Source organism: Geospiza fortis, unplaced genomic scaffold, assembly GCF_000277835.1.
Source record: "Geospiza fortis unplaced genomic scaffold, GeoFor_1.0 scaffold25, whole genome shotgun sequence".
Taxonomy (NCBI): Eukaryota; Metazoa; Chordata; class Aves; order Passeriformes; family Thraupidae; genus Geospiza; species Geospiza fortis.
In genome coordinates, this window is record NW_005054423.1 from 1,919,165 (window position 1) to 1,946,436 (window position 27,272).

Below are 27,272 nucleotides of genomic sequence, written 5' to 3' on the forward strand. Positions count from 1 at the left end.
CCAAAACTAAATTTAAAAGACTGATGAAACTAATGCTTGATTTACAGACATGAGAGATACAGAGTAGAAAATACATTAATCACCACCAAACATTCTGATCCTGCTGATTATTTTAAGTGACTATCAAAGATGAGAGACTTCTCTTTCACTTGGAGGAATGGGAGAGCTAAAAATATAAAAATGAAACTGTTACCAATGGGCCAAAAGCAAACAGAGAACAGAATTTACTGCACTAATGAAAGCCATTGCTGCTGAATCAAATTTCTCTCTTGATAAGATTTCAAAACCCACTAAGTACATATTACCCAGTGATGTGTGCATTCTTGGAAAAAGCTGCTGTGAATCTTCAAGGCAGCCCAGGCTTAAGTGATGTGCAAAGAACCTATGGTAATGATGATGACATTAAAAGGTTCATAGAACCAGTATCAATAGCTAGAAGCAAGATGAAGCAATAGCTTTCTGCAAGGGATCATAGGCAAAACACAAAGCTAAGGAAAAAGAGAATGTGAATTTTAAGAACAGCTGAAAACAGCAGGTGAACTCTTCCATCTACAGTCACTCAGAAAATAAGAAGAAGTTTGAAGAACAAAGATGAGCTGAAACTAAAATTCTGTATAAATTAGAATTCCGCCAAATAACTCCTTATTAGGAACTATGCTGAGCAAACACTGCAGTAATTTTCAGACCTTGCTCAGCATTTGATGCCCATAAATTACATTAAAAATGTAATGGTAAAATTACATTATCTAGAAAAATGTATCCCACAGGTGAGAGGATTGTGACACATAGTCTCAGAACCACACAATAATTCTGACACTAAAACCCACTTGTTTACGAAGAAAATAACAGAATTTAAAGTTAATATATCCTTTTATTCAGAAATGAAGCTATCTTATTTTGCAAAATTTAATATTCACAAGTAATAATCTAGTTTAAGCACTATATAAAGAAGATGAAATGAACTGTAGTTTGAATCATTCCATCTTTTCTGAATTAGCATTATTTTCATGGGTTCCATTTCAAAACTTTTGTAAAAGCAAATACTGCATTTAAAAAATCATAGTACTTTGCAAAATTTAGCTGGGTTTTCTGTATTTTGGAAATCCATAAAAAATACTGGATGGTCAAACATGAAAGTGAAATCCCTTATAAACCTGTATTAACCAGTGAGACTAATCAGTGCTACTTCTCTGCCTAGAATGAGGAAAGCGAATCACAAAGAAGAATTTTAAGTGTGATGTTTACAATTAGGTTTCAATAGTTGCCTGTCTGAATAAACACATTCTTTCAAATTGAGGATCTTACTAATGTTAACGTTGTCCCTTAAACAAATATGTAGGACAGAATGGATGGTCTTTGCTACAGGGAAAACAGTTATCAACCCTGTAAGCATCAGTAAAAACAAGCAAATACTTCAATATAGGGGATCCTAGTGAGGCTTCTTCTGAAGTGCATTTTGGGTTTGGGTCCTAGACAAAAGAAATTGCACACTTGCAGAGGAATTCACAAGAAACAGACTTGAACTGTAAGACAGTGAGTCGTCAGGGAGCTTCAGCAAATCCTTCATGCAAAGAACGGTGCAGAGGAATTGTCCTGCTGGCTGAAAATATACACGCTGCAAGAAGAAGGAAAAATATACACGCTGCAGCCAAGGAAAAGCTTGCTTGGAAGCTTGCTTCCAGAAAGATACTTCTTAAATGATTCTTAGCATCAAATATGAATGTGAGCTATCAGACAGAGCAGGGTAGAGAAGAAAATAGAAATGGGTTAATTAGGTGTAGAAAATACTATTGTTGAGCATATACTGGTGCACATCTAAGTACATTACTGTTTTTCTATGATGAATGATTAAAATAATCTCCCTTTTTTTTTTTCTTTCCACTCACTATCACTGCTCCATTATGTATCATTAGGGAATGGAGATTTATGTATGCAAGTATTTTCCAGGCAACAAAAGGGGGATGTAGGGGCTGTTTAGCATATGGCAGAAGAGAAAGTTAACAACAAGATTCTAGCAGCTGCTTTACACAGTGGGCTTTGCCCACAATGGGCTAATTAACCTTAAGAAAATGAAAGATGAGAGGGTAAAAATCCATCTCAATTGGCAGTGCACTGTGCATGATATCAAAGAAGAGGTGTTTGGTGGAAATTAGAAAATCTGAATATGGAATTGTTATGGAACAGTTGGCCTCTAATAATGCTTTTTGTATTATTAACAGGACAATTTAAAGACTTTGAGGCTACATTGGTACCAGTGAGTTAAAGAGCATTAGGGAACATTTCCCAGAAACTGAGAGAAAACCTTCTGTAAATTTAAAGAGAAAGAATGGTTGTGGACACTGTTTTTGCCTAGGCCAACTAGCCTCCTCCTAAACAACTCCAGAGCACAGCTTAGAGGGTGGGTTCATGGGTCCAGGACCATTCCCCAGACACATTTTGCATGGGAACTTCCTGGTGTTGAAATAAAAAAATATATATCCAAGCAAATTTCTTTGAGCCATATAGACGAATCCTGAGTTTTCTGAAGCCCTTTTTTACCTGAAGATCAACCTAGCCAAAGCTATTTAGCAAAGTTATATAGAGAAACCATATCTATAATTTTAATGAACAACAACCAGCCATTCTAGGACCAGGACACTGTATGCCATTAAGGAAATACAGCAACTTTATATTTCCTTTATATGCAATCTCTGTGCCAATAACTGTTTGACAAAAGCCAGAGGGCACTCAGCCAGAAACTCCATTGTGGAAGGAAAGCCTCTCTGATCCAACGAAGAGAAAAACAAGATGCTTTGACCACCACTTAGGGAAACAATAACATGATCATCATCAATCACAGTAGACCTGGGTAGTAGAGAAGACATGGCTACAGTCTCAGTATGTCTAATAACACTGGTGATTAAGACTTTATTTTACTTGCCAAAGTGTGTTGCTTCCTAAAGCAAAGCTTAGAGATCAACAGCAGGTGGGATTACTGGATAAAATGAGGTGAGGGGTCTTAACTAGCTTCCTAATTCTTCTGTGCACATATTTGATATGAATATGCAAAATTAGAAGATGACTGTGAGAGCTTCAGTCTGCAAGGCTGCAGTCAAATGAACCTAGAGTGCAAAACTGGAGCCTACTTCAAGAAACACATTAGGCTTATTCTTTGAGGACTAAAAATCCGGCTGCAGATATCTTGGTTCCTTAACATGAATGAAACTTATTGCAAGAGGAAGTGCTTTCCAGCATGAGCAGAACCCAGAGCCACATGAGAATCAAAACTGTCAATAAAGCGAGTTAGGTGTTCTGTTAAAAATGCAAGCCCAAATGAAGGGGTACATGTCTGTAATGACTTTATAAACTGGAATTTGGATTACAATTGAAACTGCCTTTACAAATTACCTTCCACAAGCTCTTTTTTATTTCAGCAGGCAGTTATTCAGAAATATAATAGAGGGTCCTGGGCAGCATTTATATTAAATATTTATTCTGGATTAAACAACAGATTGGAGTGGTCTAAGGGTTGAACCACTTGCCTGATAAACTGACAATGTGAGAATATATTTTGTGCTTAATGAGATATTACATTAAATATTTGCATACAAAAAATTACATACAAAATTCTAACCCATGTTTTGACAAAAGGAGTATCATTCAAAACAAACAAATAAGTAAAACAATTATATATTTCTATTGCTTTTGTTAGAAAAAACTAGTATTGGCTAAAAACATTTCTCTCTCTCTTTTTTTTTTTATTTTTGGAGAAGTCAGATGTATCATCCAGGCTACACATCACTGGAGAAATGCACTGAGTATATCCCATAGGAGTACTTATTAGCTATTCACACAAGTCTAACCAGCATGATATGAATGCATAATATGCTTTGTCTTAGAAGGGGATGGTGACTGTGCAAGATGATCAAATTAATAAAACGAGAAAATCATCCCCTTATAGACTTACTGTTTGAACTTTGTGGAAATCCAGGTAAGGAGGATGGACCATTCATTCCAGGCAGAAGAACAGGAGGAAGGCCAGGGAGTCCTGGATAAGCTGCTGGCAAACTGATACCATGAAGAGAACTGCTGTCCATCATGCCTGGCTGCTGTACTGTTAATCCTAGCACATCAGTAGCCTTCTTTATGCGATCCAATTCTTGCTGTGCCATCAGCTGTCTAACCGTTGTAGGAGCTAAATAATCTTTCTCCCGGTCTAGCTGACTTCCCACAGTTTCTCTCACTTTTGTAATATGTTGTTTGGAAAAGATATGATCTCTTATGGACAAACGTGCAGAATATTTCACGCCACATAGAGAACATTCTGGCTTTGTCCCATCAGGTCCAGTCTGATTTATCATGAATGGCTTCCCTATGTTAATTTTGAATTTCTTTTCCTTAGCCCGGGCATTCTGAAACCAGACCTGAACCACACGTTTGGGCAGACCAATCTCATTCCCTAGCATTTCACATTCCTGCATGGTTGGAGTCCGGTAGTCACTAAAGCAAGCCTTGAGAACTTTAAGCTGAAGGTTACTCATTTGTGTTCGGAAACGTTTGTGGCCTGGCCGATCACTGTTTTTGGATTTAAAGGGATTGCTAGCTCCAAATGGGTTAGGTGAACTTGGATCAGCTATGCTTGAAGTTTCACTGCGGTCGGCATTGTCATCAGGGTCATCAGTAATGTAGTAACTTTGGTCGTGGTCACCATCTTTTTCACTGAAGTGTATTGAAGGGCTTGTTAGGGAAAAGAGAAATTTATCATCAGTATTCTCATTTGTAGGTGTAGTTGCTGCTTTTGGCAGTGCGTCATTCACAAGTGGTTTTGGTTCTTTGGGGGGTGATGCAGGTTTTGCATCCCCTGAACTGCCAGTTGTGCTTTCCATTTCATTGTTCCCCTCATCCCCTGTTGTGGCATCACTAATTGCTGTATTAATTGATGAAGTCTCATCAAAGTCAGTCTTGTTTTGATCATATCCAGAGTCAGCAGGAGGGGCGTTCAAATTTTCTATATCCTCACCAGACTCTGCTTTAAAAGAAGAAGGACTTAAAAGGTTCTTCGGTGACATTTCTGCAGTTTTGCTAACAGGGGTTGATACAGTGGAGGCTAATTCATTTTCGCTTGATAATTCAGTTTTTGCTAATGACAGTGATGGGTAATCAAAAAATATGTACTTTTGTGGACTTTCTCCTCCGTCTTCATTTGATATCAAAGGACTTGGAGGCAAACTATAGCCGGCCTGTTTTCCTTCATTCCAATGTCGAGAGCGGATGTGACTTTCTAAAGCAGATTTTGCTTTAAACAGAGCTCGACAAAAAGGACATCTTTTATGGGACTGGGCTGGACCAACTGCACGGAATTGTCCCTTTCTTTCCCGGGCTCTTGTGTTCTGAAACCAGACTTGTACGACTCTCTTTTTCAGTCCCACTTCACGTGCAATATGATCTAGCATCTTTCTGGTGGGATTGGAATCTAGCAGGTACTTTTCATAGAGTATTTCCAGCTGCTCTGGAGTAATTGTAGTTCTTAAACGCTTATCACGATGTTGATCTTCTCCACTGTTTCCTCCCTCCTTCTCACTACAGTTATTTTCTTCTTTATCATCTAGTTTCCGTTTCAGGGAACCAGAAACTGTAGCAGGGTGTGCTGTGTGCGATGAGCCAGTTTGTGGTGGCATCTGAGCAAGAGAACTGTTAAGCAACTGTCCAGTCATCAAAGGATTATTTGGGTCAAATATCATGTAGGGCATATCCATTGGTCTTTCTAAAAACTGTGAGTGAAGAAATTGGTTTTGAGCTGCTAGGAAATGCATGTGCTGGTGCTCTTGCCAAAGTTCTAGAGTTGGAAAGGCAACTGTACACTGATCACACTGATACTGTAATAATTGAGGAGGTAGACTGTTCTGTAGAGAAGTCATTGAAATTGGCAAAGGACTGGAAGGAACAGGTGTGTTTTGTGATGCAGAAGGAGGTCTCCCTACAATCTGGGATTGCTTTTGTTGTGGTGGTTGAGAAGCTGAGGGCTGTGGGTCAGAAGATGTTACTGGAGTAGACTGTACTGGTTTGGCGCTTTGGGAGGTTGTATCTGTTTGCTTAGAGGTGGTTTCATTTTGTTTTGGTTTTTCTGTGGACTCTGGTTTAGGAGAAGCCTTCTCAGGTTCTGGTTTGGGTGATGGAATCAAAGGAGTACTAGAACCAGAGCCAGAGTTTGCTGCTGTGACTGTCAAGCTTTTTGATGAGTCATTTTGGCCCGAAACTGTACAGTTCTTATACACTGTTTGATCAGAGGCATCCATAGAGTCTTCAGTTTGGCTTTCATCTTGAGCATCATCATCTTCATCTTTATAACACTGCTTTTTCTGGTGTGTAATTAAATCAAAGATCCTGGGAAAAACCACACTGCACTTTTTGCACTGATACTGCATGTTACTAGTTCGGATGTAACGCTCATTTGTCAGTTCCCTTTTCTCACTGTCTTTAGTTTCAGCTTGATTCTCGTAACTTTTGCGAGCTTTTTGTCGTGCATTTTGGAACCATACGACAATAACTCGAGTAGGTAGGTTAAGTACAGTTGAAAGCTGTTCGATTTCATCATCCTTTGGATAAGCATTTGTATCAAAGAAGTCTTGGAGGACACGAAGCTGGTAGTCAGTAAACCGAGTCCTGGATGACCTCTTGCTGAAAGACGCATCAGACTTGTAGGGTTCTACAGCTGAAGGCTGAGGATCTATTCTGATATCTTCCAACACTGTTATAGGAGGATTGCTGAAATTATACGGCGAATCCTTATTTCTCTGTCGTTCTTTAAACAGCGTATTTCGAAACCAGTGCTTGATAACTTTCTGTGAAAGACCAGATTTCTCAGCCATTTCTTGGATCTGCTCTTCACTTGGAGAATTGTTAATATCAAAATAAGCCCGCAAGATTTTTAACTGGTCATCTGTGATTCTTGTACGTGGACGCTTGAACTGAGAGTGCCGCAGGAAATTGGGATCTAATCCCAGCTGCTGCTGGCAAAGCTGGGTAAGATCAGCAGATAAAGTATCCATTGGTGGCAGCTGGAGGGCAAGCTGAGGAGGCAGTGCAGGGTGTTGCACTGGCTGCATCATAATTGGAGGGAAAAGTGGGAGATCAAGTGAAACGGGAAGCTGGACTTGAGGTGGGGCTGATGGTGGTGGTGGTGGAGGAGGTGGAGGTGGTGGCGGAGGAGGCGGTGGTGGAGGTGTAGGCGGTGGGGCCTGCAAAGGTGTGGGAGCTGTGTTTTGAATTTTTCCAGCTCCAGCTGAAGACGGCTGAGAAGGAGTTGGAGGAGGAGGAGGAGGAGGTGGTGGCGGAGGTGGTGGTGGAGGTGGTGGCGTTTCTGGAGAAGATGGAGAAATTGGATAAAGTTTGTCATATGCCTCCCTGTACTGTCGGGCAAATTTTTCTAATGCTCCATATGGAAAAAAATGTCCATGCACGTGTTCCTGATGACTCTTCAAAATAAGAATGTTGGAAAAAAGCTTACTGCAGGTTCCACACTCCAGTTTGTCTGTGTTTTCACCATCCCCAGTCTTGCTTTTTTTCTGCACTTTTTGTCTGTTCTCATTGTATTGGATAACTAACTCAAACCCAAAGTTCTCCAGCAAAGCCTTGGCTGCATTCCCCCTTGCTCCAGAAGCTATTCTGGGTGGTGGGATGGCTGGTTCTGAGGATTTTGGCTTCTTCATATCTTTGTTTTCTTTTAGTCCTTCATTCTCATTAGTAAATTCTTGCTTTGGCTTCTCGTGTTTCTCAGAAACTTCTTCTGACTCCTTATACGATGGCATATCCTTTATCAGCTGGCAGTCTGTACTCACTAAGGTATTTTGCTCTGCTTTCATCAGCTTACTACTTTGCTGCTGCTGCTTTTGGGACTGAAGTTGGGGTTGGGTGGACTGGTACTGCTGTGCCTGTTGCTGCAGTATCTGTAGCTGGGTTTGGCCAACATGGTGCTGAGTTTGTATCTGCTGCTTCAAATCTTCAAGCAGTGATCCTGTCATACCAGCCATCCCAGGCATGCCAAACGTGGCAGAACCAGGCAAACCCAGATCTGGGCTTAAGCTAAATTCTGTCCCAGGTATATAGAATGGGAAAAGGAACTGAGGCTGTTGAAATTGGAGCAGTGCTTCTGGTGTCATTGGAAAGTGAGGCAAAAAAGCTGGATTTAGAAACTGCGGTTGAAAGAATGCAGCTTGTTGCTGCAGTTCGTGCTGTAGTTGCATTTGAAGTTGTGCTGGTGACTGGGGTGGGTGATGTGTAGGCTGAGCAGAAATTAATTCAGAAGCTTGCTTTTTATTTAATTCTTTGGCATCTAAATGTGTTTCTTTGCTGTTAACTGCTGGTAAGGTCACAGATTCTAGCATTCCTTGGCTGGGGCTATTCACATTCCCTGCTACACTATTACCACTACTTGTATTACCACTTGGTTCTAGCTTTGCAGCCCTTGCCTTTGTCTGATGAAGCACAGATCTCATATGGATTTCCAGTGTAGAACTTTGGCTATATGCAACATTACAAATGCTGCACTTGTAGGGTTTGTTGTCAGTGCTGCTGTTGGTTTCTTGAGGGACAGGACTTGATGCTTCCTGTAAAACCTTTTTGAGTTTATGCAGATGGGACACTGAGTTATAGTGGACCAAGAGAATGTTCTTTTGGGTGAAAGACTCTTTACACACTGTACACTTGTATGGGCGAGATGGATCTAGAAATTTTTCCATAGTAAAATTTGGCCCTTTTCTAAAAGGTAAGGTCCGCTTTGGTTCCGAGCCCATATCATCTGGAATAGAGCTACTATCACTTCCTACAGGACTTGCTTTACCTTCCTGGTCCATCTCATAATCTCTTTCTATTTCCTGTTCTAGTGCATGATCGTCTTGTGCCATACTTTCACTCTCTCCCCACAGTTCACCATTGACAGGTAAAGATGCACACAGCTGCTGAAGCTCAGCTTCATTGAGTTCAGGATGTCCTGCTTCCAAGTGTTTTTTTAAAGCCTGGAATGTACGGAAGCTACGTTGGCAAAGGCTACACATGGTAGCCGCCCGAATAGCGTGGTACTGGGAATGTATCTGAAGCTTCTGCATAGTCTTAAAAGCCAAGCTACAATGGTTACAGCGGTACTTATAGACATGGCGGTCAGAAACAGACAGCTGTTGCTTCTTCTGCTGCTCACTTAGCTGCTCTGTCATAGACTCAGTGGTCTTTATATCTTTACTGCTGCTCTTATTCCAATCGGGTGTTTCAGCAGATTCCTTAGGTGGCTTCTGTTCCTCAGTCTTAATTTCCATTCCAGTTTTTGATTCATCGATCCCAGGGGTACTTTTCTCATCCACAGGACTTTCACCTAGTTAGAGAAAGTGAAGTGCCTTTTACACAAGTAGAAGAGAAAGCACACAGTATTCATTTTAATTTATTTTTTCATCAGAAACCAAGAAAGGCACCTAGTATGCCATGTGTCAGCTTAGCAAAATATAACAACCTGTCTTTGTTCCAGAAAACAAAGTGGGGAGGATAAACAGGAGTTTAAAAAAAGGAATAAAACTCATACACAACGATCAGATTGGCAGCAGCATCTGGCCGAGCAGTGGCATAGGGCTTTTCTTTGCCAGAAGGTAGGAGTTGATTAGTACAATGGGAGCATCAAACAAGAAAAGGAAATAAAGAATAGGAAAGAGGAAAAGAGTAGAAAAATGGAGACAACAGGTAGGACAGATGATTAGAAAGAGGATGAGAATGGTAGGAGAAGAGAGGGAGGAACACGCCGTGACAACTAGCAAAATTTCTCAGTGCATAATACAGTAAGTGTCCAGGATCAGAAACCTGCTACTGGAAATGAAGACAAAATCACTTACCTAACATTCCCCACTGATGGTGAAAGAGCCACTGTCTTTTGGGACTGGGTCTTATTTGCTGGTTAAATAAGGAGGATCTTGCCCTCAATGTGGCTAGGCACTGCTGTTTGATTTTACCTCCACCAAAAGCAAGGAGTCTGGCATACATGTGCTTTCTACCAGCTCAGCCAAATTCAGACCCTTTGCTGCTTTTTTGTTTTTTAATCTCTGTGACTATAAGCAAGCCAGAAAAAGATTTGCTTTACCAAGTAACAAGTAGTTTTATTTCTAAATTGCCCATACTTAGCTTTTACATGTCTGGGCTTTTTCTTGCATACCTGGATATTTTCCAGACCCCTCAGCTGTAATGGTTGCAGGTGTGTCACGTTCAGATTTCTCTGAAGCAGCTGCTGGCAATAGCATACTATTGGGCATCATGACATCTGGTACAGGAACCTTTGAAAACCAAGAATATGGTATTATTATAGAAAAAAGTCCCACTGTTTAATAGTATACAACAGTATGAAATTATAACTCAAAAGATCCACCATATCTGGATGACTGTCAGAATCAAGATCCTGATTCAGTCCTTGATTATGGTTTCTGACAGATCATAACCCAGAGCATCATGTGTCCCTTGGTGGAGAATCAACTCAAAATAATCCACAATAAGGGGATGCTATAGAACTACATGCACTCAATATTTCATTGGTCTCAGTATCACCACAAAGGTTTTGCTGACTTTGCCAGGGTCATTGGATTTATCAGGGGAATTCTCCTAGGATATCCTCCAAAGACAGAGATCACATTGAGATATGGTGACCAGTCACCTAGGATATCCTCCAAAGACAGAGATCACATTGAGATATGGTGACCAGTTAGTGTTTCACTGAGGGCATTCCGACTTTTCTTCACCTGTATTTTTTTTTCCACAAACGGTGGACATTCCATGATCTTTGAAAGAAAATGATGTTTATTTCAGTAGGGAAGTAACAATTTATTTCTATTTAAAATCAGATATTTTTTTCTTTTTCTTGACTTCAATTTCTTATGTATCGTCTTCAGATTGATTTAACTGTTGAGTTATGCTTTCAAATTAGACACAAAAATCTTCTAAGGACGTATTTTTAATCTGGTAGTATTCAGTTTAGCTAGGTTGATATGAGTATCAAGTTGCTCAAAATTTCGTGTTTTTATTTTACTTTGATCTTAAAAACAAATTAACATCAGAAATATAGGACTGTCCTAGTAGGACTTAGTAAGTTTAAGTTCAAGCTCCTGCACTGCCAGATTCTGTCTAAAGAATCTTGGGTAAATCAGTACAGACTGTGCTGCAGCTCCTCACCACTAACAGAAGGACAGGACTTCCTTCATACAGAGGTAAAAAGATTATCCACAGAAGAGATTTTGAGTTGCAAATAAATAATGAAAGCTACGTTCATTATGAGCTATGAGTAGAAATATCTTTTGTTCCTCTAATATTGGATGCATAAGAATGACATATATATACATATGCACAAATTGCCTCCTGGAATAAAATATTCTAGACATTTAAAAAAAAGGCAACTGAGTTTAGTACATTTTTGATTTAAACATGGCATTAATAGCATTCTCTCACAGGACTTACGATTTTGAGTTTACTTGGTAGAGAAGGTCTTTTAAAAAATTATGGAGAGAACTGTAAATGTCCCAGGGGAAAAAAATTGCTATAAGTAGTATTTACTTTTTTGTCAGATGGTGCAGTTATGGACAGAGCATATTAGTGTTAGCACTGATGAAAATTTCAATTATGAAGATTATGTTTTAAAATCTTTTCCCTGGGAAACATTGGGTTTTTTCCCCTTTCATAAACACCGGGACAACTCCCCAGCACCTGATGAGGAAAGATTTCAAAGTTGCTTCATTATCAGCATAGAGGGAACCAGGAAGAACTTGAGATGAAAGCTAGTGCTGCTCAATATGGAGGGGCAGATTTTCCATTTTCCTAAAAGGGTTTGTAAAAGTTAAATTTCTATTACATTCTCCTTCCAGCGGGCCAAAATTACATGGTCTGTCAGAGCTATAATTAGTAGAAAACCAAGGATAAGAAAAGAAGTTCCCCAAGTGTGTATTTCCTCCTCAGGTCTAAGCACAAGGAACTCTAGACCTTCAGTCAAGAGGTCTCAATTATTTCTAATATTTTTACCACTTTAGTTGGGTATGAGGTGGTGGATTTACAACCACACCTATATAAATGAAGGAGCCATCTATGGATACAGAAGTAAATACTTAAGGAGTTGGATCACTGAGATTTCCAAGTACATTTCCATTTAAGAAGGCAAGACAACCAGAGCCAGTTTGTCTTAGGAGGTCTGTTTTCTAGCTGAATTTATGCTGTAATAACAAATAAGTACAAGACCTGATTGTGTTTCTACTCACATTGTTTTGAATGGATGTTTGAACTGCTGTTTTACAGTGAATTTCATGTAATGTAATGTATAGTAGAGGTATACACAGTGATCCTTCTATGTTTGAGAACTATATTCTTTAGGGTGTTCCTATTACTTTACAAACAAAAGTCACAATACCTCTGAGACCTGGATATTATTAGACCAAATTTTCAGGTATGCACGTAGAGATATGGACTGCCTTAACTTTTCCGAGGTTAATGTCAGTGAGGAACCAAAGGCTTTTTCCCAAGGGACAGCAGTCACTGGATGAGCTGACAAGAGAACCTAAGAGCCCTGATCCAGTCCTCTCCCCAGGCTTCTGGAACACTTCGTCACAACAAATACATTGCCCACAAGGCCCAAGCATATTTGTGTAGCATGTGCATCAGTATTTGGAGCACTTACTGTCATGAGCAGTTTCTCCACACAGTCAGGGGACACACTGTGCAGATGGGTCAAATGAAGCTGGAGATGCATTTTGTTGCTGAGGACATCTTGGCAGAGGGGGCAGCAGATAACAGGTTGCATTGAATGCTGTGACAGGACATGCATCTGGATACGATTTGGGTCCCTACCATTGTAGTTACAATAAGGACATTGATAGAACTGAAAAAAAACCAAGTTAAGATGCAGGCTATTAGTCAATGTGCTTTTTATAACTTGCTGATATAGCTATTTTAACAGCATATCATCTCTGTTTCATTCTTGAGTTATTTGAAAAAGAGTTCTAGAATGCAATTAAAGTGTTACATTTCCTTTTACCTGCTCATGACAAAATTTATTGTCCTCTGGAGGCTTTGATTTTTTAGCTGCACCATCCTCTTCTTTTGCCAGAAGAAGCTGTTGTGCCCCTACCACAGTGTTCGCTTTTGGTTCCTTCTCTGGTGTGACTATTCCTGTTTTGAAAACATAATTTTTGAGAACATGTTTTAAACTTAAAAATATTCTGATTTATGAAGAGGCTCTGACTTCAAAGGTCTGTATTGTCTTTGAGGGTCTTTTTTTTTTTGTTTGCTTGCTTGTTTTTTAAACACTGAGAAAAAATAAAGATGAATAAAACAAGTCTGGTAAGCACAAAGGTGAAAATACACTTTTATTCTTGATACTCTATAAATACATTTAAAAATGGACTCTTCTCTACTGTTTAGATAACCCTAGGTTGCCTTTAAAGATTAATCAATAATGTTCTTTCTTTAGCAGCTCAGTATGAATTTGTCTATTACATTAAAACAAATCAGCTTTTGCTTAAAAAGCCTGTTTTCCAAATAATTAATTTGCTGCTGTTTAATTACCCTCTCTCTTTTCTAAACTGTCTGAGCAATATGATTATTGTGCTGTTTTGATAACTCCTGCCTGGTTACTATTCTGAAGCTAAATATAGCGAGGCTTTAAAAGAAATACTGTGGAGAATAGGATTTCAGAGCTAACTTAATATTAATTATATACAAAGATCAGTCATTTGGGATTGCTTTAGATGTTTACACTGTGAATTTTTATAGTCTGGCATTTGTGATCAAAACCAGAATATAATTGTTTACCATAGATAGTTGTACTATTAAGTATTAAATACTATATTTAATATTATGCCTGAGCTAGCTGTGTAATGCGGCCCAGTCTTGCACACATCAAAGAAAAGAGTGCAATTCTAATTTCCCAGTCCATCAGAAAATTCTTTCCAGCATCAATTTGCCAGATAATCTCTTCTGCTAGGCTGGATATTACAAGAGCATTGGGTAGGCATGTCACATACATCTCACGACAAACACAAAACCTCATTTACCAACCATTCCAATCTCATCATAGTGCGGCATCATCTGACCTTTTTTCTGCTGTTTATTATGAGTATTTCTAATTTTAACTTTCAATTTTCACCATCTTCCAGTCAATTTGCAACTAAATTATTTCCAGGGTGAGGACACTATCACTGGACACTGGGTGCAAATACATCTTGAAATGCAATGAAGCTAAACCATTGATTGCTATCAGACCCAACGTAAATATATAGTCCAGGGGTAATCTGATTGTATGCTGTGCATGAAGATTTATCTTGATTTTTTTCAATCCACATAAGGTTCATATAAATGAACAAATTGCACCTCGTTGCACAATAACCTAGGATTAATTTAAAAATAAGGTCATGGACATTTTGGCAACAAAGTAAACAAGAACAAAGAAAACACAAACTCAAGAACTTTTTATTATCCTTATTTTCATATAGATATAGACTTTGTGCAATATTTGATCTTACAAAGACAACATTAAAGAGAAGCAAAATAAGAGAACAGTTTTCAAGGTAAACACCAAATCCTCATGGAAAAATAATGACTAATTGAAAACTGAATCATACAGGGATATTTTCTGAAAGGCACTTAAAAAAAAAAAAACAACAACAAGTATAAAACAAGTTTTATGGCCTACACCTTAATGGTGATTTCCCCACACATTCACTTTCATTCCTAAGTTGTTAATGATTTCTTTTGATGTAATTTAGACCAGCAATTTTTTCCTGTTCTAGCTCAAATTTAAGCTTATTCCTGCCATATTTCCCTATTTATATATTCATCAATTCATCATCATATGTTTATCATCTGAACAAGTCCCTTTTTTCATCATATATATTCAATTCATCATCATTTGTTTATCATCTGAACAAGTCCCTTTTCGGAGCCCCCTGAATTTTTGCACTCTCAGGAGCAGATCTTGGAGGCCTCTTTTAGACTGCTCAGTCACTGTTGGGCCAACAACCCAAAGGGCTACCTGTGCTTAAAGGTAAAATCTAAGTGATGAAATCACATAGAGCACCATTTTATCACTCACTTTGCTTTATTACTATTAATAGAGTACTCCCTGGCTTATCTGTATTTAAATATCATTTAAGTATCTTAACTGTAAGAATTATGGGAAATAGAAAAATAACATACTATATGTTAAGAGAGAAAGGTTGTTTCTTGGGTTTTAGAAAAACAGATTCAAATTATTACTCTCTTTTTATTTCCAACGGTCAAAAACATCTCTACTGTTTTTTTCTTTACAATACGTCACTTTTAAGATATCCTTTTTAAAGACAAATGGGCCAGAATCTCAGTTGATGTAAACAGACATTGTTATACTGGAAGCTGAAATTAAAAACAAAATGGAAAAATTCTGCCTTCTCTTCCCCTCATCACACTAGATTGTTTTCAACTGGTTGTTACAGAAATTACAAACCAAGTTCTCCTTCAAAATTTACTTGCGAAAATGCACCTAACTGTGTTTTGGTGCTGCTAGTGAAATTTATCTTGAAGTGCACTCTGTGTGTGCCTGGGCACACACAAGGTTAATATTACACATCATCTTCCACCACAGGATGGAATAACTTAATTACTTCAAAGGGCCTATAATAATCATGAAACACATAGTTCTTGTTTCTATAAAAACAAGGGGGGTTTTTTGGTTAAATTTCTTTTGCGGTTAATATAATAAAACAGTGGAGTTATAAAACACTGTGCTGGGGTCAATAAATGCATAACAAAGCACAGCTTTTTACAATGTTTACTATGATATTTATATAAACTGTCAAAGTTTACAGAGGCTTTGTTGTTTTTGTTGTCATTTGGCTCTGGATTCATTCAACCTCAAGCACTGTAACTTCTTATATGACTGAAGTTGCATCTAGCCAATAGTAATGTAACTGATTCTGGGACTTATGGTGAGCTTTAAAGAAAAGAAAAAGGGTGGTTGATTTTGCCCTCTGGCATAGGGGAGTCACTTGCCCCTGCACATGGAGAAGACCAGAGTCCCCAAGCCACAGTGAACACGACAAAAGCAGAGTTCAACTTTTTACCCAATGGTCGAGTTACTAGTACTCGGTTCCTTGTCTCGAAGTACCAACACACTGCTATCCACGTTCAATTCACATTTTTAGGGAGCTTTGGTAGAAGAGGTGTAAACACCTACAGCCTTCTAGAAAGGGTATCAAAGGAGGAGTGAAAGAGAAGGGAAAATACCCTGGTCTTGAGCATAACTGTGTGCACTCTTCTCATAGCTACACGTTCCACTGCCATGCCATTCTTACCAGGCAGTTGTAGGAAAAGACTAAATCCAGTTGTTATCCATGTTTTAAATACTAACTTTTTATTCTTGAGACACATTATTTGTAGTTTGTTTTTTTTTTTGAAATTGTGAAACGCATCAGAATTTTTTTTTATAATATAAAATACGCATCTTATTTTAGATTAATAATACAATTTCAATATATTTAGCTCAAAAAGTAAGTTTAATTATAAATAAGTGCCATGAAATAGACTAGGCAATGATTGCCTGTCAATATCAGAATTATTTAACTTGTGTAGGATTGCTAATATAAAAATGACATAATTCACTGCAATTCAGATGTCATCAACTTTGCAATATATGTTGAAGCCCCAAAATAAAAATATTTGTGTGACTAATAAGAAGGAGAAAGTTAATAAAGTATATATATATTAGTGAGGAAAAAAAAATCCTGGAAAAGCCATGATAAAACAACTATTTTCTTATTTATAAATCTTTATATTTGATAAAGATTGCATAATTTAAGACTTCTGACACATCAGATGATGTTATTCAGACTCAAAATAATTCTAAAATTATAATTGCTGGTAGAGTATTCTTTCTAATTAGAGTAGAATGAAAGGATAATTTTCATTGCAATAATGAAGGTTAATTTCCATCCTTCCTCATGTTTACTACCTTATTAAAAAGTGCTCCCCTTAGCCATGGCAGAGACATATTACATTTTCAATGCAAATGTATTAATCTGGATAAATTCCATATTAATTCTTGCACTGCATAGAGCTGTAATTTGGATTATAATTAATCTAAAGTGGCACTAGATTTAAATGACAATATAAATGAGGCATTAGTAGGCTTTTCTATTCTGAATGAATATTCAACAAACATAACTTGCATATTGCCAAGTCACATTTTGAAAGCTCTTCTCCTTGAGATAAGGTAAGCAACGCAGCACAACAGCTTACACAAACACACTGTTACTAAATACATGTTAATCCTTTCTTGTCTAATAGATTCTATGCTAAAGAAGGGTCACACTACTTTCCTGTCTACCTTGTTAGTATTGTGATTAATTTATTGGTTTTTCTGAGATTTCTTTGGCAAGACTTGCAACACTCAATTCATGAGAAAGCCCAAATTAACATTCAATTATACAGAAGCAGTTATGCAGTCATTAGAAATACTTGTCAGCTCAGTGAAAATTAAGATGATGGTCAGAATGTTACATATGTAGAATTAATTTAGATTAGGAAAATAAAATTTTCCAAAAGATTCAGGATTTTACAGTACAAACTATTTTCTGCAAAGCACAAAGGCAATCATGTATTTCAGCCCTTGTTTTTATATGAATCTTACTGCAAAGTTATTTGTATAATTGCTGGCACGGGAATGCAGAACAATTACGCTGTTTTTTTGTAGTGCACCCAGTAGGCATCTGGATATAGGTTTGTCCTAATTAAACTTGGCCCTTATGAGTGGCTAATCCTGATGGAATTTTGAGAATTCCCCTTCAGTATTTTTTTTCTAGATTCCATTTTCTTCTTTTTTCTGTTTTTTTTTTATTTTTGTCTGGAGCTTTAATACCATATTCTTTCCTAAACAACTATAAATGGACTAGCCTAAGAAAAAGAGAGGGCTGCTAAATTCCCTGAAGTGGTTCATATTGTCCCCTAGACGAGGCGTATGGTAGGAAATGCAGGCTGCAAGTGGCTGTCACCCGTCTCCTGGGGAGTGTCCAGGCCAGCCCCTGAGGAGACTGCAGAGAAGGGCTTGTGACAGCCTGGGAGCATGGCTTTACTGCACTGCAGACAGTTCTGACCAAGTCAGAGAGCCAGCCAAGGGGAATATATGTTTTAAACCACAACACAGCTTCTTGCTCAACATCATCCTTGTCATCATCGGCCTTCCCTCAGCCTCTTGATCTCAAAAAATAAAGTGACTGAAGAGCAGCTGAGGTTGTAAACTGTGATGGGTACTGACCTTAGCCCGTCAACAAGCAAACTTAAGGAAGCTTTAATCTTTAAGTCAGTTTTCTGAACTGACTTGGCATAGAAAGGGCCATCTATAATTTTTTTTTTAATAAATTCAAAAATGTTTAATATGTAAAGAGCAAATTGCAGTATGGGTGAATTTGGGTGTAAAGGAACTCAGATGTAAAATGATATTTTTTCTACAACTATATGTCTTTATGGATAACACAACCTCCTTTGTATGCTGCTGTCATCAGCATACAAGGAAAAGATATATGACTACCTGAAACTAATAGGCTTCAACCTGTTTCAGCACTTCTTCTGCTTCAGTGAATCCAACATAATGTAACTAGGTATAGCGTGCGGCAAAAGTAGCCAATGTAATATTCATTGTGACCATAGATTTCCATCTCATACATAAAAAGCATGGGTGAAGTCACATATTTGCCAAATCAAACACAGAAAAAGCCTTGGGTATCTACACCAGATGCTGGCCCTAGGTTTGTTTGTGCACAAGTAAATGTCATGACATAGAGGTTTTGTTTTCAAAGACAGTAGCTTTCATTACTGGGCTTTGTCTATTCCAGGAGGTCAAAATTACCCAACCCATAATCCGTTTTCAATGATATTTCCTCTTTCTTAGGCTGAATCATCTGTAAACTTTTTCACTGGATTTTGTGTATTTTTTTGTAAATGCCTCAAATAAATGCCCAGGAAGAGGCCAAATTCTTGGGAGTAACTAATCTGTGAGCAAGAGCAAAAAATAATAACAAAAAAACCCCCACATTCTTTGGGTTAAAAGGGGGGCAAAACCTGATTGAAGAAAAAATTCAAGTGGTACCTAATCCTATGCTTATGAAAAATTAATATGCCATCAGAGGAATCACAAGTACAGCAAAGATTAATGAAAGGCGCTTAAAAAATTACAAGCACACAAACTGATTTGATTAAAAAATAATCTCACTGGTCGTCCTGTAATATTCTTCAACTTATCCGCATCTATCCTGTCAGATGGTTATGATTAAAAATAGGTCAATGGGAGGCTACTGATAGAAATCACATGCAAAATGCACATGCAATGAATAGTAGTGGGAATGTCCAGACAGTTTAAAATGAAAGAGCATTTCATAAGTTAAAAAAGGGGGAAAACAAAATTCTAGCATCTTACCAGAGTCTTTACTAGATTTTTTGCCTTCACTATTGTCTCTCTCACTTGAGTCTTTATCATCAGCCACAGCCACTGATGTACTTTTAGCAGACCCTTCTGTGTCTTCACCTTGTTCTTCTGTGGACAAACACAGAAAAGATCTCAGGAAAGGAACTCAGTGACCAGTTAACAGCAGTTAAAAAACATGTCCTGTAATAAGAACAGCACTAACAGAAGGTGGCAAAATAGGGGGGAAGAAGGGTCAGGGGGAAGAAAAGGGAAAGAACAGTGCTTTAAAGAGGTTGGATATTAATTCTAAAAAATTTGCAGTATTTCAAAATCTGACTGTGTCTTTACAAGAGTACCTGCTTTCCCCCAGTGTGACAGATTTAAAGCCTGTCATTTCGTATTCTTTGGCTAGAAATGATTTCTGTTAAAATACATTAAAATACATGCACATGCATGCACACGCACACATACACACACACACCACACACACATACACCCCCCACAGGCTGGAACAAAAGCAAGCACATGTAAAAATGCATCTTGGAGCCAAAAAAAAAAAAAAAAAAAAAAGGGAGATCTCAAATATAAATCCTATTAGTGCAGCAGTATCCCGCTAATTGCAGTAAGTAAGTATTAGGTATTAGGTACTGTATTAAATATAAACCTCTGGCTTTGCAGGAGAAGTCTCAAATTTTGTCTCCAGGGGGAGCCATTCAGGATAAATGATGCAACTTGGTGTACGGCTTCTGAGGAAGCAGCATTACCCACACCTCACTTACGTGTTCACACCAGCTAGATTACATGGAAATCTTCACAGTAACTCAAGCCCATTTAATTATTCGGTAAATCTTAGCTATGCTGCTACTGGTGGATTAATCTGTTTATGCAGTTAGCTTCTATGCTGGGGCTGTGTAGCACTAATCCGTGAAAGGCCCACTGTTCCTTTTCATCCTGTGATCATTTGTCTCTCACTGTGCTGATGTCACATTTTAATGAATTTTTAGCAATCTGAGTAATGCCAGATAACCAGACTTGCAACTCCCTACAGCACAGCATGCTGTTTTCATTGCAGCACACACACACACACACAAAAATAAAAATCATATTTCCCCGTTCAGGTAGGAATTATATAAATTAGGAGGTGAACGTAAAATGGGATTCCAAGCACCAGGCCGCTCGATTTCATAAAATCTTTAATGACCATATAAATTAACCCTGGAAAGGCAAAAGGTCACAGACACACATTTGCATACACTCTTCTATTCACTTTTGATAAGCAGAGCTTTTATGCAGGGAACATGATACAATTAACCCTTCAGGAACCATACAAAATGCAGCTACCGACATTTTAAGTGTCAAGCATTAACTGAAAATTACACACTGCATAAAATTTTCATTGTAAATGCTATAGTGATTGAAAGGGGAAATAGTGGCCCTCTTCGCACCCCATGTTTTATTAATAACATTCTGACAGCCGAATGAAATATCCTCTGTCATATGTAGCAGCTGAGCACAAAAAAATTGCTGCCTATTGCCTTACTGCCAGCCATACACTGAAACCCTATGCCTAGGCAAACAGCCCCTCAGATCGATGTGGCAAACCTATCCGATTCTCAACTCTCTGCAAAACCTTTTGTAAAGCGGAAGAGAAAAACACAGCTGCAATTTTGGAAACCAACCTTCTCCCCCAGCCAAAAAAAAAAGAAAAAAATCCTGACCACAGATCAATGTGTTTTGCATTGACATGGAAATACAATAGGTTAGGACTAAGCATGTGTGTCCACTTTCTGGAACAATGCAGGGAGAAAGACGGTCCCTTCTTTTAAAAATAATTGCATATTAAAAAAAAAATAATTTCCATGCGAATGGGAAGCCCACTCATGCTGTGTGAGCGCTCTCGTCCCACGCCGATAGCTAATCACACATGGCAGGGATCCCCGCGCAGCCAGAGTGCGGCTGGGTGGCGGGAGCGCGCCTCGGGATGCTGCGCGCCTCTGATCCCGCCTGGCAAGGCCTGTGCCGGCGCTGGGCACGCACACACCAGGTTCCTACCCAGGGTCGGGCCCCGTGGCCTCACAGAGCCGATGGCAATCCCTTTTCGACTCATCCTTGGGAATGGATGCATTGCTTCTTTTACTAGATTTACTGGCCCAATCCCCCTGGGCTGGAAAATGAAGTGTCAAAGTGCTACTGAGTGTCCTTATCTTGAGGGGACATAAAATTGTAAGGGCTATCGTGGCACACATTAATAAAACATTGTGTGCGTGTCAGGCAAAGAGAAAGAAAATTATGAAGGTACTAAAAGAAAAGCTACAGTATCATCTGGGTCTCATCAGACAATTTTTGCAGGGTGCTCTCCTGTTTTTCTGGTATGTGTTTTAAGTGTGAGAGAAATTCCCAGACATGTTCTCCTATACATCATCGTGGTGTCTGACCTCAGCCTGACCCTGGCAACAGTTTGAGAAATCTGAATGTGAACAAAGACTCTGTGTCAGCAGCAGGGAGAGATTGCGGGATAGACTTTCCCCATCAACTTAATCGCAAACAGCAGTTCTGAGGCCATAACTTTACAGGGCTGCACCAAGCCACAAACACATAACCTTTAGAGGTGAAACTGCCCCTCGCTCCCCACCCCCCCTTCTGTGATTTTTCTCAGTCTTGTGGTGCTCCCTTTGATGTAGCAAGGCAATTAGCTGTAATGTTCAAGTACTGCAGACCTGTTTTATGGTTTGGAAGGTGAGAGCTGTTTATTACAGGTAGGCTCCTGGGGGCCATAAAGGCTTTGCAAATTTTTAATCATGCAAAAAACTAATCAAAATGTAACTTATACACACCATAAAAATTAATATCATTATTATGCATGGTATAAATTGCCTGCCTTGGCTTTCAATGGCACTCCCTTCTAGAAAATACATTTGGCATTCATTTCAGAAATATGTATGGCATTCACTTCAGAAGTAAATTTCATAGACAGAAATGATAATACTACTTCTTCTATGTTCCTGCAAAATTACAGAAAGGTTGTCTGAGACTCGCACTGTCACGACATATATCAAAGGGACAAGATGGAAATAAAACAGCTCTAACTTAAAAGCAGTTAGCAAATTACAAAAAATCCTGAAGACCATTTGTCAGAACAGATATTGAGGAAATGTAACTATCAAAGACATTACATTCCTATGCCAGAACGCAACAAATATTTTTTTCAGCAACATTTTTGTTCTTACTACATGTGCCAACCAACAAGAATACCATGCAGAAATAAAAATTGGATGGCCCCTACTCAATGACACAAAATATGAACTATTATGTATGGACAAAACACAGTATGATTGTGCTACAGATTCCAGAATTAAGTTCCAACATTCTGTTTTAAATTTACAAGAGTCCTGCCTATATACATTTACAAATGTCAGCTTTGAAAATTAATAGAGCACCCGATTCAAATGCACTTTAATGGCTTTAATAACACTTACAATTGCAATATGATATTTTATTCACACCTGTTTTTATTTTTTCCAAATGTTGAAAATTTCTTTTGATGTTGAATGTCTTGAATTTAGCCATTATCAACCTTTTGCCTCACAATTGACTTAGAATAAACATAAAAATTAGGTTAGCAGCATTCTGCACTAAAACTGTGAAATAAGGAAAAATGAAAAATCTGTGTGTCAGAGGTAACATTAATCAGTTTATATTGTATATTCCATATTTTATGTCACATACTTTAGTATTTTAATCTACACACATGTCTAATTCTGTACTGATTTTATGAAGTAAGACCCTTGTGATTTTCCTCAGTCCGATGAAGTCAAGATGTGTGAAGATTTCAATTGCAAAATCCAGGCCTCAGCCAAAGCTGATTAGCAGGTACCAGCAAAAAAATTATATAAATATTCATACATATGTTAGAAAAGCCTAGCTTATGGAGGTGTGATTTAAGGAACAGATACATACACCACAAACAAGGGAGGGTATGCAGAAAAGTATAAACTTTTAAAAATGAAATAATTATTACTAAAACAAGACCAGGATGAGTAGAAACAATCCTCTCACCTTTAATTTAAATGCATTGTGATAATCACAGGGGCAACTGCCTTTCCCTGTGTATTACCAGAGAAGTTTCCCTACTGATGAGCAGCACTGGGAGTCTGTTCTCTAGTCTGTTTGAAAAAGCATATTATTTTCAGGGGTTGATTTTGGTTCGTTTGGGGTTTTTTACATCATTGATATATCAATTAACAGCCAGTAGTTCCTGTTTTGGTCCTGGATTATTTTGTTGTTGTTTTTGTTGTTGGTATCCCTTTTGCCCTCTACAAATTGCAAGTAATTTCCTAAATAAGGATGATCTACTGGCTGTGGGTGAGTAATTGTGGTTATGAGAGAGAAAACAAGATTAAGCAAGTGTTTGTGGCTGAGGGCCGGATGGATGGGGAACAAATAAATCAATCAACTGAAGTAGTAAGCAAATAAATATGAAATGAGAGAGACATTTTAAAAAATAATTGTGTTTTTTTTTACTGAATATGTTCAATAAGTAGCTGAATCTAAGGTACCCATAAGTGTTCAGCACACGTGTATCCTTGGTTCAACCAGTAGAGTGAATGGCTTATTAACAATCCAGATGAGAAGGTAACCACTAGTAAAGGATAATAGTAGGGTTTAGATTGGAGGGATGGACAGACAACAGACAATGGAGGGAAAGGAGAAACAATGGAAAACAAAGAAAAACCCACAGACTAAGCAAAGAAGTAAAGTTAAATACAAGAAGAGCTTGTGGATTGCCTTCTGGGCTATTCTAGTTCTACTACTTTGCCAATAAGCTCTTCCTGACTCCTGCATTGTCCACCCAAATATTCCAGAAAGTATTTGTTCTATATTCTGGCTGGCCTTGCAGAGGATGACTGAGGAATGGGATGCCTCACTCATTCAGGATCTTGACTGCATCCTCTAGTGGTCATATTTCATCTTCAAACAGGATTTCTAATTTCTCCTTTAGGGACTCGGGGCGAATAAAGGCACCAACCCGTTAATAACTGTTTCTAATCACTGTGTTATATTCAGAACTAGAGCTGTTAGAAAGCTGAACTTCCCACAAACAAGCCTATAATTAAGTGATGATCATCATATTGACCAGAAAGTGCTAACTGGCAGTTATTATCAAATTGTATCATTTTGTTTTGTGGTGCATCATTTGAATTTTTATGGCAGCCTAATGCTTCTCATTGAAATGTATCACTGTGCCAGGGGAGGCTGACTGCAAAGCTGGCTGGACAGAGTGTGCTGTGGTGACTCCTTCCCAAAGAGTGTCACAAATCACACCCACTTTATCCACCCACTCCACCCTACTCCCCACTTGCTACGCTCAGCCTCACCCCTCTGGCTGATGGAGGGAAGCAGCTCTCATCTACCCTACTTGGTTTTACTTCTTAGCTTCTGAAGGCAGAAAACATTCACCATCACCAGCTAATCTGCCCAGCACTTCATTATTTCCTAATCTAGTGTATTCCATTTTTTTTTAAATTTTTTAAACTGCAGTATACTTCCAGCTGCTGGAAAAGGAATGTTCTCCCCAGAAGTTTGGAGGGGTGGGGTGTTCTTTCTAGTCCGAATGCTGTGCAAGCTCTCCCTCCCTCTCGTTGCTCCCTGGGATTGTCGGCTTTCTAGTCTCCCTCCCGTAGTCTCAGAGCAAATCACAAAAGAATAATGTTTTACTCTGATAATAGTGAAAATGTGAAAAAGAATTGTTGGTAAACTTATGCTGAGCCATACCGATTTATCAGAAAATAGGAAAATCTGTGGGTTTTATTTTTGTTGTTTCATTTCTACGTTAATATTTTATCAAATATTTTGCAAGGAGCAAAAGAAGCATATGCTGACAAAACCATTAACAGAGAATGTCAGCTATTCAGAATGAAACTCAGAAATGCTTTCCAGATGTGATTGGAGATGTACAGTTAATCATTTATTATGCAGAAAGGGATACTTTTCTTACTTGGCCATCTCTAGAAAGGCATTGAAGCATGAAACTATATTGAGAATAGTCTAACTTTTCCAACTGATCATTACTTTTCTTTTGGCTGCCATTATGGTTCATAGAAAATGCTGTTTCCCCCATCAGCATAAAGCATGAAGAGCACTACCATTGTCTGACTTGAAGACTAATAAATTTCTACCAAGGTTATGTAGAAAAGAAAATTAAACCTCATTGTTAATTCTTATTCAACATGCTGGATATACCCTGCCTAATTTCAGGTATTGCTCTACGTTTATTCTCTGTGGAGGGAGACACAGATAACTTAAGGGCACAACTCTGACTTTACATAGGTGAATTGCTAATTGCTTCCTGATTGTAGAAGGATTTTAAAATGAAGTTTAATGTTTGGAATGCAGACTTTTCACCTGGACACTGCTGCTAAACACTGAAAGTTAGGTGAGTGAACCTAAGCCTGACCTAAAGCTCAGAAAGTCAAGGAGGGTTTTCTCTTAACATTCACCAGGGTCCTGGATGTTCATTTCAAGCCAGTGGGTGAAAAAAAAAATACTGGATCTTCACAGTATCATTCATTTTACTTTACTTTTTCTATTTTTTTGTTCAATCTGTGTATTCAATGTCCCTTCAAACACAAACACTTCTACCATCCCTAATTTCTTGCATTTTTTCCTACCTAAGCTGAGTTTTCACTATATCATGTAAGTGGTGAGATTGAGTCTCCCATTTGCAGTTTCCAGAAAAATCCTTTCCAAGTTTATTTACAAAGAAATTACAATGTTAATTAAGAACTCATTTAAAATGTCATTTCAATGATGTATTTTATTAGTGACTCAGTTTGGGGGTTTCTCTCTGAAATACACTGTAAAATCCTTTTTATTTACCTTGCAGACTTATCTTTCTCAATTATTCACCTCTTTTTGGCTCGCTAACAGTATGTCTCTGAAATTATCTGTAAAGAATTCCGTTAGTGCATACATTTCTTCTTTGTCTTTTGAGAATACTAGAGTAAAAGAATTTATTTTCTTTGCCATCTCCTGATCATTTTGGAATGACTATTCTCTGGTGGTCTAGCAGACCTAATGACTCCTGCAGGCTTTCTGTTTCTGAGATACTTTAACAATTCCTGTTTAGCTTTTCTAGGTACCTCCACATATTTTGTCCTCACAGCCAATCTCTATGTTCAGTTTTATTAATATCACTTTGGCTTCATTTCCACTTTTAAGGATACTTTTTCTGACCTGAATAAATTCTTGTACTATGTCTTGTAAGGTAGCTAACTACAGCCCTCCCATTTAAACATTCCTCTTTCTCGATGCTACATGTCACAGACAGAAGTAGGTGATATATTTATACTGAAAAACATTTTTCCTGAACAAAAACTTCCTGAATGTTTAACAAATAATCTTTACAGAATTATTTGTTGGAGGATTGAGGTGAGGGGGGTGTTGGTTTGTTTGTTTTCTACAATTACCTGACAAGTAGTTTATAGCATATATAGCAATCCATGGATTTATTTTTTTTACAAACCTACTTGCTGCAAATATTACTTTAAGTTCATCTTCTTTAACATATGTATACATGAAGTGGTCCTTGGTTTTGATGTTTTGGTTTTTTTTTCAGAAAGACAACACAGGTGCTATTTTAGCTTTTTCTCCAACCCAGATCGCAATGTTGGAGTGATTTGTAAGAATCTTCACCAAGACATCCACTGAAAATTACTCCAAATAATCTTCTATAAAAACTGGATTTCCTGGCTCAGCTGGAGCTGTACTATTAAAAATATAGTATACTAACACATGGTCAAACTCGTCTGACAGGAGGAAAAGATAAAAGTCTGCTCATCAAAACAAGTAAAAGTAG

The 27,272-nt window shown here is 38.1% G+C and overlaps 1 protein-coding gene across 7 annotated transcripts in view; it reads right to left on the reverse strand.

Moving 5' to 3' along the window:
- Positions 1-27,272, reverse strand: part of ZFHX4 (zinc finger homeobox 4) — a 155,881-nt gene that overhangs the window by 6,155 nt on the left and 122,454 nt on the right. For all 7 annotated transcript variants that reach the window (XM_031061711.1, XM_031061708.1, XM_031061712.1 and 4 more), the window contains 5 exons: positions 19,430-19,546; positions 13,022-13,155; positions 12,665-12,865; positions 10,169-10,286; positions 3,947-9,343 (listed from right to left, as the gene is read on the reverse strand). In XM_031061711.1, coding sequence (XP_030917571.1) covers positions 3,947-9,343; positions 10,169-10,286; positions 12,665-12,865; positions 13,022-13,155; positions 19,430-19,546 — 5,967 coding nt within the window. The remainder of the gene's footprint in view (positions 1-3,946; positions 9,344-10,168; positions 10,287-12,664; positions 12,866-13,021; positions 13,156-19,429; positions 19,547-27,272) is intronic.